The sequence below is a fragment of the Cupressus sempervirens genome, chromosome 7, assembly GCF_028749045.1.
Source record: "Cupressus sempervirens isolate cs-2001-9-10 chromosome 7, ASM2874904v1, whole genome shotgun sequence".
In the NCBI taxonomy this organism is placed as follows: domain Eukaryota; kingdom Viridiplantae; phylum Streptophyta; class Pinopsida; order Cupressales; family Cupressaceae; genus Cupressus; species Cupressus sempervirens.
In genome coordinates, this window is record NC_143124.1 from 120,305,071 (window position 1) to 120,320,094 (window position 15,024).

At 36.3% G+C, this 15,024-nt stretch overlaps 1 protein-coding gene across 3 annotated transcripts; it reads right to left on the bottom strand.

Annotated features, from left to right (window-relative positions):
• Window positions 1–684: 684 nt before the first annotated feature.
• Window positions 685–14,277, bottom strand: LOC149545799 (uncharacterized). 3 transcript variants are annotated; one of them, XM_089790845.1, is made up of 3 exons: window positions 13,981–14,175; window positions 2,436–2,501; window positions 1,278–2,233 (listed from the first exon to the last, which is right to left on the bottom strand). In XM_089790845.1, the coding sequence occupies exon 3, from the start codon at window positions 2,218–2,220 to the stop codon at window positions 1,657–1,659; it is 564 nt and encodes a 187-aa protein (XP_089646971.1). In that variant the 5' UTR covers window positions 2,221–2,233; window positions 2,436–2,501; window positions 13,981–14,175; the 3' UTR covers window positions 1,278–1,656. The 3 variants fall into 3 exon arrangements, 2 of the variants coding, with proteins under 2 accessions (XP_089646971.1, XP_089646970.1); XR_016353620.1 differs by lacking the exons at window positions 1,278–2,233; window positions 2,436–2,501 and adding an exon at window positions 685–1,230 and having other exon boundaries at window positions 13,981–14,182; XM_089790844.1 differs by lacking the exon at window positions 2,436–2,501 and having other exon boundaries at window positions 13,981–14,277.
• Between the last annotated feature and the right edge of the window lie 747 nt (window positions 14,278–15,024).

Sequence of the window (15,024 nt, forward strand, 5' to 3'; positions counted from 1 at the left end):
AGTATGAATATTAAATCAGCAAGTATGTATCAAGTGATGAACTCCTATCACAACTAGCTATCACAACCATTATAGTGTGTTCAAGTACTGGGTCCTTTCTCTTCTCCTATTTCTTTTTAGGTATAAAAGAACACACAATGCAATCTTTATTTTACAGAAAGATCAGTAGTAACAAAAATACTATCTCTTCCGTATTACTTACTATGAACAGATTATTCATTTAATCAGAAGCATGAATCTCATAAAAATCATAGTAAGAAAACATGGACATAGAAGAACTGCATTTTGTATTACTTTCTTTCTTTGCTTTTTTACACTCATTTAGTTACAATTTCCCTGTAAATATTTCTCCACTTCATGAAGCTAAAATACACATCTGAAATCCTACTAAGACAGTTTTAGATCAACTGAATGTAGATTGCAATTCCCTCTTTGATAGAGAACTATGGCAGCTTACAACAGGGAAGATTTAAACTCAGGAAGCAAATTAGGTCAACTCAAAATAGTAAATGTCGGATTTTTATGAAATCTAGTCTGTTTCACATAATCTATTTTTAGACAGTTTTAGATCAATCAAATAAAAAATAGATTGATATATGAATTGAAAAAACTGCCAAACAGATATCTAAGGTTGTGCATGCCCTAGCCACGAGTAAAAATTGTGCTACCATCAAAACAAGTGAATTAAAAATATAATAATTAAAAAGAGGCACAAAAAGAAGTGCCACTTTAAACCCATGATTTCGTAACCTTTGCCATTAAAAAGCCCACTGAATCTTCTGGAACAAAAAATTATTTCCTGGTACACTTGAATTCTATTAGCCCCGAACTTAGTAATAGATGCATAAACCCAAAAAGGGGAAATTAAACTACTTCCCTTGATGTTCAATAAGTTCTTTCTAGTTCTGAGCGATCCAAGTAAGCAAGTTGCTTAACTTGGGCCCTAATTTCATTGGTATGTAGAAGAGGGCATATTTGTACAAGTGTCCAGGCAAACCTCAGGGACATGCGCAGAGTGCCAAATCACAAGAGGGAAAATCATGTTGCCCTTCTGAACCAATTATGCTATGAGAAATGAACGCTAGAGGAGCCTCATGGACCTACCCACCCCAAGCACCAGAGACGATATAGACCTTGTCAAAATCCTTGTCGAAATTGCACCATGACCACTTCCCACATACCAATGCCATGGGCCCTCAACGCAGGTGTGGAAAGCACAATCTCTGTCCCCTGTTTGCATTTGTAAAAGATCCATTTGTAAAAGATCCACGTAAGAATAATCAAAAAAGTTGCATGTCTATCACTTCTGTAGAATAAACTAATAAAAGTAAAACAAAGTTTGTGATATTATCAGTTATATATTACAATACTGGTGAAAATTTTGTTCAAAGTCGCAATCAATTATATTTTGAAAAAATCATGATATTTCAAAAACATGTTGGGAAACCTGCAGAGAAAAACTCTCATAATATTTCATATGTATCTGCTTCTATTGTTACAACAATGTACTAGTCAAACCAATTGGCCAGGTTAAATTTATCTCAAAGCAACAAGGAAAACCTGAAATTGGATTCACTTGCTCCAGGAATAAGGATTCTGCAGTCAATCTTATAAGCTAAATACCATTCATCCACATAAGAAGCAGCCCATTCCATTTTAGAGCTCATCTTCCATGCGCAAATATTCACCAATATCAGCCTGGTGGTAAGCTACAATTCCATTGGGGTCAAGTTTCCTACAATCCTGAGTAGATTTGGCAGCTACTCCAAACCCCAATGGAATATCAGACATGTTAAAAATAACGACACCCTCATTCTGAGCAGTATTCTCAGTAATCCTTCCCAATCCACCCTTCGTAACATGATTACCATAAAGAAAACTCATTTCTGCAGTGGGCTTCAGCCATATTTTGTACTTGGCGTGGGCTGCAAGAAGATCAAGGCATTGAACAGTTAGCTGGAATTTACCACCCTTGGTGAATTTTCCAATGCAGGTGCCAAGGCTTACAAGATGATCTCTTGCAATGTTGGTAGCTCTCTTAACAAGGGCCTCACTCACATAGTAGACACGGTTTTTCTGCAGGCGGAAACAGTATAGTCCAGCTTTACCATCAGGACCTTCAGTAGAAGGCCTTTCTACGATATGCTTTAAATTGTTTCCCACAAATTTGTAAAGTTTCTCAAAAACTGCGGTTGTTTCCTGCTCATCCAGGGGTCTCATCCTCAATTATATGCTGCACAGAACATGTACCATAGCTTTCAAATTCATATAGTTCAAAACAAAAAAAACATTAATACTGCCACAGTCATTGTGCATGCTGAATGATGAACATCTTCCTGCATCATTATATGTACTAGAGAAAGCTAAAGAAAAATTTAACAAGACCAATGCATAATGCAAGAAAGCAGATATTTTTACAAAAGGGCTTTCATTACTATGTATTGTTGAGGAATAAGCTTCTTCATCCTAGAAGATTGAATTAGATGTTGTGGATGCAGGACCTGAACAAGGACGCAACGATGCTGAAGTAAATACAAGAGCAGAGCTACTTTTGAGCTCAAAATACTGAGTTTGTTACTTCTGCTAGAACTTATCGGTTAAAACGGATGTAAGGAAGATCAGGTTCACAGAATCTGCTTGCAATTTTATATTTTTAACTATTTGATTTATCTTGGGAATTCTTACTCTGGTCATGGTTATAGAAGCCTCAAACAAGGGACTGCCATAACTTCAACCACTGCAACATGGTCTTACAGCTAAACTTTGGGGCACTTCCTATTTTTTGACAGCAAATATGTAACAATTTATGCTTTTTATATATATTTTGTAGGAATATATGAGCCCAACGTTTTGCTATACTGGTGGAACCATACCCTCATATTCATACCTGATTTTGATTTGACAACTTAGAGAAGTTAAAGAAAAAAGACATTTCACCTTTAGCATCTCCTTTTAAGTAATTTTTACTTGCCATTTTCAGATAACAAAAATAGGTAACACCAATGCTGTCAACTCTTCCATTTCTATCTTCTTTCTAGCCAGTATTTTCTAATGGCTGGATAAATCTTCATCAAACTAAGACTTACTGTTGCTACATTTTCCCCCTCAAAGTAAGTGATATACATGGATTAACACATCTGGCCTAATTCAAGGTTTGGCATGTCTGCTTCTAATGTCATTTCTACTGTAGTCTACTTCTTTTGTGAAGCCATGCCTTGTATATTTTATGCATGAAGTCATGTTTGACAATTATTTCCCTAATAAAAGCACGGAGCTAACAACAATTAGTTCAGAATATGTAATGGGCATGAATTGAGATCAAAGTACCATAAATCATACATCTACTAAACAAACCCTATCATTAATATTACAAATAAAGTATTTTATTAATTTAAATAATTTAATTTGATGTCAATTTGTCAAACACTATCTTATTATGGTTTGATATTATGGGTGGAGACCCCTTTGTCCAAAATTCAAATCTATAAACCAAGAAAGGAAATGTAGCCATCTACAAGAGGGTCTATACACCAAAGAATTATATGATACATTCCAAAGCAACAACCCAAGTCCTAATATTATACATGTTTCATTCTAATTTGGGAGCAGGAGTTTTTAAGCTTGAACTGATGAATCAAATGCCAACCCCACATTAACACGATGCTAACTTCAAAAGCTTGATATATGAGACATTTCATAGGAGAGCATACACACTGATTGTTGGAAGCTGGGTATCAGGTTATTGGTTTTAATTTTGGTCAGATGTGGCTCAGTACTGAAACACAATGCCACGAAGTCATAGACTTACCAAGTTCAAGCTTGGATAGTGTGGAACCTCTTTAACAAGGTGCACAAGAAGATCAACCCTAACAAAACAAGTATCATTTCAAAAGTTATCTGCCACGCTTATGGCTAAAATCATGTATTGGGTATATGTCAACCTACAGTCCTTCGAAGTTGCCACCTCAGCTAGTACTGGACCTCCATTGTGCATATTATTGTGACGGTAATCAAGGTGTTCATGAGGTCAAGTTACAGCATCTTGGCATATTTAACTACAGTATAATCACTCTTATCACCTCCATTGTGCATATTATTGTGACAGTAATCAAGGTGTTCATGAGGCCAAGTTACAGCGTCTTGACATATTTAACTTCAGTATAATCACTCTTATCAACCTAGTGGCTAAGGGCTTTGGTATCATTCCTGCTGTAATAAACATATTTTTGTTCCACTTTTATGGAAAATAGCAATAATGTGGAATTACATGTTTCAAAGCCAGAAAGAAGATGCACAAATGTACCAAATGAAAACTCTGCCCTTTCAAAAAAAACACTACTCATAAGCCAAGATAGGAGTGATGTTTACAGAATAAAAAGCAATTGAAAGATAAAACAATTCACAATTTGTCCACACAAATATTTGTTGTGGATGTAAGTTTTTTCTCAATAGGATCCAATGTCTGCGGCTCCTGAACTCCACCTTTGACAGTTTCCATCTCTGCCCTCAGCTAGGGCTTCCTCTGGCTTCATCCACAATGGTGTCATTACCATTAAGTCTAGGCATGGATCCCATGGTCTGCTACTGGCAAAGTCTTAAAAAATTGCTAGGCCCTGGTGTGTGTTAACGGCAATCAAAAGGAAATATCTTCAAGGTACTTAAGGTAGCAAATACAAGTTTGGCAGAAAGATTGGGAAATATGCCCAAAAAATCTTCCAAGGGATCTGACAGGAGGGGCTTGGCAGGATCCGCCCACCCTTGGATTGAGGGTTATAAGATCTGATTCTAAGTGGGCAGGTGCGGACAGCCTTGTGTACAGACTTCCATTCACTCATTTGCATCTCAAGACCTTCTTCCCTCTAGTCTCCCTCTGGATGTCAACCTTGGGAAGGGCAATTTGGAGAAAGTGGCTGGAATACTCAAAATTTCTGGAAGCATAGTTTGATCAGTAAATTATGTGGATTTTGGCCAGGTGTTGTATCACATCACCAGTGGATTTTAGACACATGGAGCCCCATTTTGATTGTCAATCTCCAATATAGCCTTATGCACATGGTTTCTTTGTTGAGTTTTTGACAAAATTCAGGACTAACACTCCCTTCTTTCTGACCATCAATGGGACTGTGACCAGCCTTGCTAATACTAATACCTTGCCACCCATCTTTCATGCCAAGTACTGAATCCTTCTCTGTTATTTCTCTTTTATATAGGGCTTCCAAATATTCCCTTTCAATTTTGATTTGATTATTGATATGAAGCTATTGGCAAATTCGTTGGAGAAATTACTTAGAGCAGATGAGGAACCTGAAAATTTCTTACATGCCACACATGCACAAATTCTTGTGGAGATCGACATAAAAAAATATCTTCCTAAGGAGACTTCTATCAACACTAGAAATAGTCTTGGATACTGATTCGTCTCCCTTGGGCCTGGAAGCGGAAACAGATGCTGACAGAGGCAGAGGCAGGAGTGGAGGTGAGGGGAAGATGGCCGGAAGCCATTCCCAGACAGCCAGGTGCGGCAGGAAGCCACACAATGGCTTCCAGTTGCATCCGGCGTGGCTGGGAGTGGCTTTCAGCGAGCTTCTGGATACATCTCAGAGCCTCCACAGTCCTCCAAACACAGACGCCTAACAGCATTTTTTATGAATTTTATTCACTAAAAACACCTAAAAGGCGGATGGGGAAATAGATTTTTTAATCTCTTTTTTTCTTGGAAACACTAGAGTGGCCCTAAAAGATTGCATTTTCTTTGCAGCTCCTCTCTTTTCTCATTTGCTCTCCATTTTGCATTTTGAAGGAAAGTTGATTGTTTTTTAAGAGGATCATTCGTAGAGCAAGAGATGCTTCCACAAACAAGTTTTAAGCAACTAAGGTAAGCATTTAATCTCATTCTTGTGTTCTTTCATGATTTTTTCCAAGCTTGGGAAGAATTTTTTTACATATTTTTTTTTTTATTTGTGCAAAAATGAAGTAAAGCAAAAAGTTAAGCAAAATCTATTTTAGCAGTTTTCTATCATTTTTTTGCACTTATATGCTTGATGTTCATAGTTTTTTAATTTAAATTTATTTAATTTCTTATCGATGGCCGCCACTGGTAGTCAAAGTTCAATGGGCCAAGCAGCTGACAGTTTCAAAATTGATGTGGCGTCTCCTTTATGGAGACATACCACAAGAATATCACATGTTTTCAGAGGTAGTTCCTATATTTGGATGTGTAATTATTGTCAAAGTAACATAGGCAAACCATTCATTGGCTCTTACTCTCGGTTAAAACCTCATTTTATGGCCTTGTTGGTAAAGAATTTTCAATGTGCAAAGGCATATAGGAAGGGGTTGTCTAATGCGCAAATATCTTCATTTGTAAAATAACAAGAAGCTGCTGATAAATTGGTAAAAAGGCCAAAATAAAGTTTTTATCAACATCTATCCTCAAAGAAAACAATGCAATTACCCAAGGAGCCAATTGTATCGTCTAAACACCCATTCTTGCAAATACCTATACCAGAAGTGGAAGAGGAAGAAGTAGAAATTTTCCAACAAAAGAGGTCCATTGGACAAAGCATTTAAAATGGAGGAAAGTGAGCTCGTTAATCAAGCCATTACACGATGTCTCTATGCCAACAATCTTCCTTTGAATTTGGCAAAATCACCATATTGGAAGGAAATGGTGGCATCCATAATTAAAGCACTGGATGATTACACAAGTCTTGGATATGAAAAGATGTACTACTTTATTGACAAAAGAGAAGGTTTGGGTAGATAAAGCTCTTCAACCTATTAGAGATTCATGGAGTTTGGGTGTTTCTATTGTTTCAAATGAATTGAAAGATATGAGAAATCAACCATCAATTAATTTGACTGCAGTCAAGCCAAAAGGAGCAAAGTTCTTAAAGGAAGATGATTGTGAAGGGAAAGTGAAAGATTCACAATTCATTTCCAAAATTCTCATTGAGGCCATAGAGATGTTGGGCACGAAGAATGTAGTTCAATTAATTACAAATAATGCAAAAAACTGCAAGGGTGTAAGTGCTTTGATTGAGGGCCAATCTGACCATATTTTTTGGACACCACACCATACACTCCCTAGACTTGGTCATGCAACAAATTGTCACCCAAACAGATTGGGTGAAGAGAATATACAAAGAGGAAGAGGAGACACAAATGTTTGTGACAAACCACCACACACATATCACAATATATATTCAGATCATTCTCCAATTTAGAGTTGCTATAGATAAACTCAAATTGTAAATTTGTAATCAGTAAATAATAAATTTCTTTCATTTATTCAATTAAATTACTTGAATATATTTTATGTCATGTTCAATATTTATTGACATATTGTTATGATTAACTTACTTAGGTGGCTAAAGACCCTATTTGCATCTCATATTGTTGTAATGATACAACTAGTCAAGGTGCAAGGGGCATTAAGCCAAATGGTCATTTCAACCCAATGGGATATACGGAAGACTTCAAATTCAAAGAGGGCACAAAAGGTCAAGGCATTGTTATTGGATGACAGTTGGTGGGATCGTGTGAAATTCATATTAGATTTCATAGACCCTATCGTGACTATGCTCCACTTTATTGATTCGGATCAGCCTTGTTTGGGGGGGATGTATATGATGGCATGGACACAATAGTTGAGGAGGTAAAACTTTCAATACAAGCACATGAGGATGACCCCACAAAATGTGAAGCCTTCTACAATCAACTAGATTCAATCATTCATCATCACTAGGAAAAAATGACTACCCAATTGCAACTCCTTGCATATGCCTTATCTCCAAGATACTATAGCAAGGAAGTACTTGGTATGCATGATAGAGCAGCACCATATGCGGATGAAGAAGTTGCTAGTGGGTACTACAAAGCTTTTGCAAGACTCTTCCTAGATGAGGACACTTGCAAGAAAAAAAAAGGACTGAGTTTGGATTATTTATTTCAAGAACCAAACTTAGTCCTCTTGCAATAAAGGACCAATGTGACATCGGAACTATAACATGTTGTTACCTCTATGGTCAACCATTCAAGCATCTACAACCTCTTGCATTGAAAATCCTCTCTCAAGTAAGTTTTATTTGCTTTTAACTTTTTTTACCACATGTATTGTACAATTCTTTATATTGATTTTCATTTTTATATTTTAGCTTAATAATTAATTTTGTAATTGTGTGCATTGTCTAGGTTACAAGTTCTTTTGCTGCTAAAAAGAATTGGAGTACATACTCCTTTATCCACTCATTAAAGCCTAACCGGCTGGGCTCAAATTTTCATCCATACCAACTTGCGTCTTTAGTTACATAAGGAGGATCACCACAAGGGGCAGCCACACTTTGGAATGTAGAACCTGAGTGTGCAAACTTGGATGCAACGATTCAAGATCTTACCACAATCATGTATAATGATGTTGATAACATCATGACACGTGTATCTACCATTTTCGGTTCAAATGATCTTGAACTTGCAGCAATTGGAGGAGATAGAGATGATGGTGAGCTTTTTGTGAATCCTTATGATATAGATTTGGATTGATAAACATTGAATGAACTATATTTTGATTATGTCATTGTGACATTTGATGATAAACTATGTTTTGATTTTGTAGTTGTGATGATTTGTTTTGTGTGTGCACCATGTGTGTGTTGTGCCTTTGAAAACCACTGAAACACTCCTTCCTTTGTAAGATCAGTCAGGGGAGAAGCTACGCAAAAAACCCTATACAAATCTTCTATAGTAACAACACAACCCCAAGAACCCTCTAAGATCAAAAATATTTTTAGGCGACAAACTACTCTTAAATTGCTCATATCTTCTCTTGATGGACCTTTGTCTCATCCACAACAATGACATGACCAAGATATAGGATTGTTGACATTCTAAATTCACACTTAGAAGCTTTAGCAAACAAGGAATGTTGTTCCATACTACCCAAAACAATATGTAAACCTTGTAAATTATCCTCCTAAGTTTTACCATAAATTAGTTATCATACAAAAATACTAACACAAACTTTCTCAACTGTTCATGGAAGACGTGATTTATACAAGATTGAAATGTAGCTAGGGCATTCGTGAGGCCAAAGGGCATAACAAGGAATTCAAAGTGCCCATAATGACATCAGAAAGTTGTTTTCTGAATGTCCTCTTCTCTTACTCTTATTCGATGGTACTTGGAACACAAATCATTCTTAGAGAAGAAGACTAAGCCATATAACTCATTCAAAAGTTCATCTATTATGGGAGAAGGATACTTGTTCTTGATAAGCCCATTTGTTCAATGCTCTATAGTCTATGCAAATACACAATGCATCATCCTTTTTCTTGAGCAGCACTACTGATGATGCAAAAGGACTAGAACTTGAGCATATGTGTCCCATTTACAGCAGTCCCTTAATGGTCTTTTTGATCTCTTCCTTTCAAATGATGGTGGTGCCCACTGAAGGTCATCATGACAAAAGAAAGCCTCCATTCTTTCGGCAGAGACTACTTTGGGTAATCCATCCTCCATAGCTTTCAACACTGTTTGCTTGGCTTCGACCATAAACTCCATCTAACTTTGCTTAAAGTCCTAAACATACCTGCCGAATGACTCCAGCCACATTAGTGAGATTAAGAACACAAAAATCTCCTATCAAGATATAGTCTCCCATTTGAATCTTTAGCTAAGGTAAGACTCAAGAACAACTCAAGGCAAAACCATCCACCACAATCACATTAAATTTAGGGAACTCCTCTGCTTGCAATCCACTTCTACTAACAAGATTCTCATAAATTAAATTGTGAGTAGCACTGCTATCTATTAAAATATTGTCCGTTGTCCCTTAATGACTCCTTTCAACCTAAAAGGTCTACCTCTCAGAATTCTCAAGAGAGTAGCAATATGTGGATCTTCTCCGATTGCAGTGTCATCAAGCTCAATCTGTGAAGGTTGAGACTCCTCTGTATGTTCCTCTTCAACTACTTATTTGAACCCATCCTCAGAATGTACTTCAATTAAAAGAAGTTTACCCTTCCCACGGCAACAATGCCCAAGTTCCCAAGGCTCTTTGCAAATGAAACACAACCTCCTCTTTCTAAGTTCATTTTTGAGATTCTTGTTAAGCCTTTGTATGGACACTTCTAGGTTGGCTGAAACTGACACTTTTCTGTGAATTTGTCCTCTTTCTATCAGATTTCCAGAGGCCGAATTCCTCCTTCTGAGATTGTTGAGTTGCTAGACCAATAGCGTCATCAACGGATGTGAGCCGGTGACCTTTAATCAATCCCTTAAGTTAGCCACTGAGACCTTCAGCAGAGTGCACTGTAACCCTCTTCAGTGGCATATCAGGAAACATTACTGCAATTTTTTGGAATTCATTAATGTATGTTTCAAGCTGCCCTGTTTGGTTCAGTTGGGCTAACTCTCTGCAGTACACCTCCATATCTTTCCTCTCAAAACCTATAACCAGCCTACTGACAAATTCTTCATAAGAATCAATTATGATTCTGTGGTGCCACCAGTCATAAGCTACCCATTCCAGGTGTATGGTAACAAACTGTATAGCTTTTCTCCTTTCCATGGAATTGAGTGCCAGGAAAGTATCCAATTTATGCACCCATGATCTTGCTGATAACTCTCCTGTTCCATCAAAAGTAGGAATATTTATTTATTATTGTATTCAAAGCATCTTTGTATTCCATATGATGCATGTTCTGCCTAGCTGGTCCTCTGAGCATCCAATCTTGCCTGTCTAGACAGTTTCTGGCCTTATCCTTACGTTGATTAGTGGCCTCAAATCAGCAGGTACCTGCAAATACTCATCCATAGCTTTCATAATATAGTCAGCAATATGAAGGTTCTACCTCCTCTGTCACTGGAATAGGTTCCCTTTCAACTGATTGAGGAAGGAAGGTGAGACATACAGGACAATCAGACCTTGTATCTGCTGTTCTATTTTAAGTTTCTTGTCTAGCCATACTTCTACTGAGCTGACTGGTAGATCTTCCGGAGCGAGAATGTCCAGCTCTCATTTGACACATTGCAGTGATCATTCGATCTTGACTTGTTGCATCACCTATTGTTGTTGTTGTGCAAACACCATCAAAAATTCATTCAATTGATTAATCAAGTCACAAGGAGGATCTCTGTCCCTTCTCTCTCTTTCTATTTCAGCAGGAGTAATTTATTCTTCATCTTGTTGCCCACCTCTACTCCTTGTATTGTATCTATGTGATTCAAACCATCAGGAATGTATAGAAACCTGTAACAAGGACATGCAACCAAAAAGGTATGAAAAAGCAAATTGAAACCCGACAGGCCGGCAGGGTCCGTGGCTCTGAAACCACTGGACCATCCTTACTAAGGATTTTCTCAACAAAATGTTTATTTCCAGAGTAACGGATATATTTTATTCAAACTATTGATTGGAATTTTGAAAACCAAACCCAGAATTGATAAAGAAAAGCTTTGTTATTCAGCTTAGGAAAATACCAAACACCATTATTTAGACATGCAGAAATTTGAAAATTAATCAGACCCTAATCTGTACCAAACATTGGCGCCATAAGTATTAGTCTTCACTGGAGAGAATAAGAAAATATTGACGCAGATATACTGGGCATCTGATTTGCAGTGTTGTAAACAAAAGTAGAGGGTTCATGAACAACTTAGGTGCCAAACCTGGTGGACTTCCAAGGCGGCAGGCTGGGCTTAGTGTCCCAACTAGCACCAGACTTGGAGAACACAAAAAATCATAAAATCAATAATACCCTTCCAAATTGACATTCCATCAATATAAAGACTTGAACCCTAAAATCGGTGCCCTAACCCTGAATTTTAAGCAATCCAAGGTATTAATTATTAATTCACCCTTTCACCAAATAATTAAATTAACCCGATGGCCGGCACTTAGATAAATAAATTGAATCCACAGCCCCACCCCATGACTGAGAAATAGGGGTGTTTAAGTAAAAATGGTCCCGCCATCAGAATGCTTAAATTCTTCCTCCTTATTCCAAAAATTGAACTAAGATTTGGAGGAATAAAAATATGCTTAGTGAACTCTCAAGACATTGCAGGAGCCAACAATGGGGGCATTTCACTGGATTTCAATATAGTGATGTTAATGAATATAATGATGTCTACTAATGAATAGTAAGATTCATGTTATCATGACTTATGAATTAATCTCAATTTCCAATGACTATTGTGGTCTGCAGGACCTAGACCACGATCAGGTATATTTATGTTCTAAGATGTACTATATTTCTTATTTTTTATTGGAATTGTGATTTATGGGAAACATTTAGTTGCATCCCACTAAGGGACATTACACAATGCCTTGGTTAATTCCTTAATGCTTTGGTCAATTCCTTGTCCCCAATGAGTGTGAGCACATTGCTTATAAAAGTCATGGTACTCTTTAAGTTTGAATTCACATGGTGCCCAGTCACTCTTCGTAAAATCCAACCAAAGAATTTCTTCAACAGCATCTAGAAAATCCTCCTTTCAAGAAAAAGAAAACCTTGTAAAGTTTTGCAATTTATGGCCTTCTATAGGACAATGAAAGACAAATAATTCCTCAATAGTATCAAGATGGCTGTCAATTATTATAGAAAGTCTTGCAAACTCCAACTCAACAATAACCACCATCTTATGAAACACTGGATGATAACCACTGAGCCACCCTCAATTACTACACTGTTGGACAGGCAAGATTTAGCAGTTGTAAACCAAGGAGTATTTTCACCTTTGCCATAGAGGAAGCTTCTTCAAGGTGGCTCTGATTAGGCAGCCATTGGCATCCCAAACAATACACCTCACGGCACAGGAACCAAGGATTCCCACAGGACATACCATTGAAATTAAGCATCCAGATCTCTGAAAGCAGAAGGGACCAAGTGATCCTTGATTTAACAATAAGAGAATAAGATTATGAAGGTATCCAATTAACAGAAGGGGGTTTCAAATGAGATCAATTGATTATCACCTCCTTAATCAGTGGGAGAAGAATCCCTTTTGCTGTGAATGTAAAACTACTCTACTCATCATGAGTTCCGAGACAGCAGCACTCACCATATTAACACTACACTTCAGTGTACAATAAAATAGTTCTCATTTATTCTCAAAGCCAGTTCATGTGGGGGATTGTATACAGGTACATCACTGCAATATCCCACTTAACAGTAGTAAACCACAATGAATATAGAACAATAGGTCTTAAGATTGATTTATAAAAAGGCTCAACAAATTTTCTACAGTTATCAAAAATGCAAAGTATACAACACATATTTACAGCCTCTGTAGTATATTTTTCAAATAATACAAAACGACAAACAAATGTTGCAACTAATAAAAGTTCTTCTTATCCTATGCATTTTTAAACGTTTTCTCCTACAAGACTTTCTACTTCGCAAAGTTTAATAAGTCGCCAACATGAGCCACTGCCAACATAGCATTAAAACCCTCAAGACCACTCAATTTAACTAGATTGTTGCAATATTTTGAACATAATTGTTCTGGGAGCGGGAGACTAAGTGTACAACTGGTAAAAATCATGCGTGGATATATTTTAAACATATATTACTACAAGGCTTTTAGCTTTGCAAAATTGACTGTTGAAAACTCAACAAACATTAACCAAAGCCGACATAACGCTTCAGGAACTCAATTCAACTAAATAATTGAAAATTTTGATCATAATCGTTCTGAGAGTAAGGTTGCGGTGTGAGCATAACAACCCACAAAATATAAAGTATGAATACAAACATTGCACATGTCATTCGACCATTCCCTTCTAGCTCTTCCCAGATTTACCCATTACCTCACCCATGTTTTACAAAGAAAAATAATTAAACAAATCTAAAATTTTCAAATGACTCCAAATCTTCATACTTTATAGATGATCTATTCCTATCAGGCATGTCATTTTATTATTAGCAGATCTTGCTTTTCATATAACCAGACGAGAATCATTGAAGAAATTCCACATACCTTGCAATTTCCTTTCTTACAAAAATAGAAGCTGAACAGAAAACGTTTTAGCTTTTGCTTGTATCTTACAATGGAGATTACTCTGTTGAAACTATCTCAAGAATGTCGAATGTGTGTTACCCTGTCGAATCTATTGCTAATTTCGCGGTGTTCGCATTAGGATGTTATCTGTTTCATTATTAGGGTTTAGAATCTAGGTTTTAATTTTCTGGGGTGTGTCAAATAGAGGGTTTATAAAACATCGAAATTGATTTGAAGGAGAGCTCTCTCTACAAGCCAAGATACTAGTTTTGGGTTAAATATATTTTCAGATTTTTATTTCTTTTTAAACAATTTTTTCCAAACAAAATTATTTTGTTTACTTATTTATTGGAGGGTGCTATTAATTAACAATTTTATGTATTAAGAGTTATTTTATATTTTTAAATATTTATTATTATGCTATTTTTTAACATGATTGCATCTACATTACTAGTCTTAAAGAGTTGAATATAATTGTTTAAAATAGATATGTGTATATGGGAGTTATGATGGTTCAATGGTAAAATATGACTTTATTTTAAATCTTTTTTCCTTTTTTTATCAATAAATGGTCAAGGCCTTGAAAATTTTATTAATTAATAGATAAAAGTTTTACATTTTCCTCTATTCAAATGGGTATGGTGGAAGAAAACCTTTAGTCTTGTCTGAGGACTTTGTCCACAACTCCAAATACCAAATTTTAATCATAGGGGCAATACCCCTATTTACAGAGATTATAATCATGAGGGCATACACTCATTTTTATATCAATTTCACTTGAACCTCTTGAGGTTTCTTTGTTTTGATCAACGTGTAGATATGATCTAGATCTTTAATTATCATCTTCTTGGTAGCAGAAAAAACCTTTGACCCTACAAATATTTCTTCTTAACAAATTAATTACTAGCACTTGTGTTGTGAGAGGTGCAAGGGAATAGTCGATAGGAAATTTTGTACATGTTTTAACTTAACTACCTATATGTCTAACTGTTTGAAATTGAACAAATTATCCATGTAATTGCT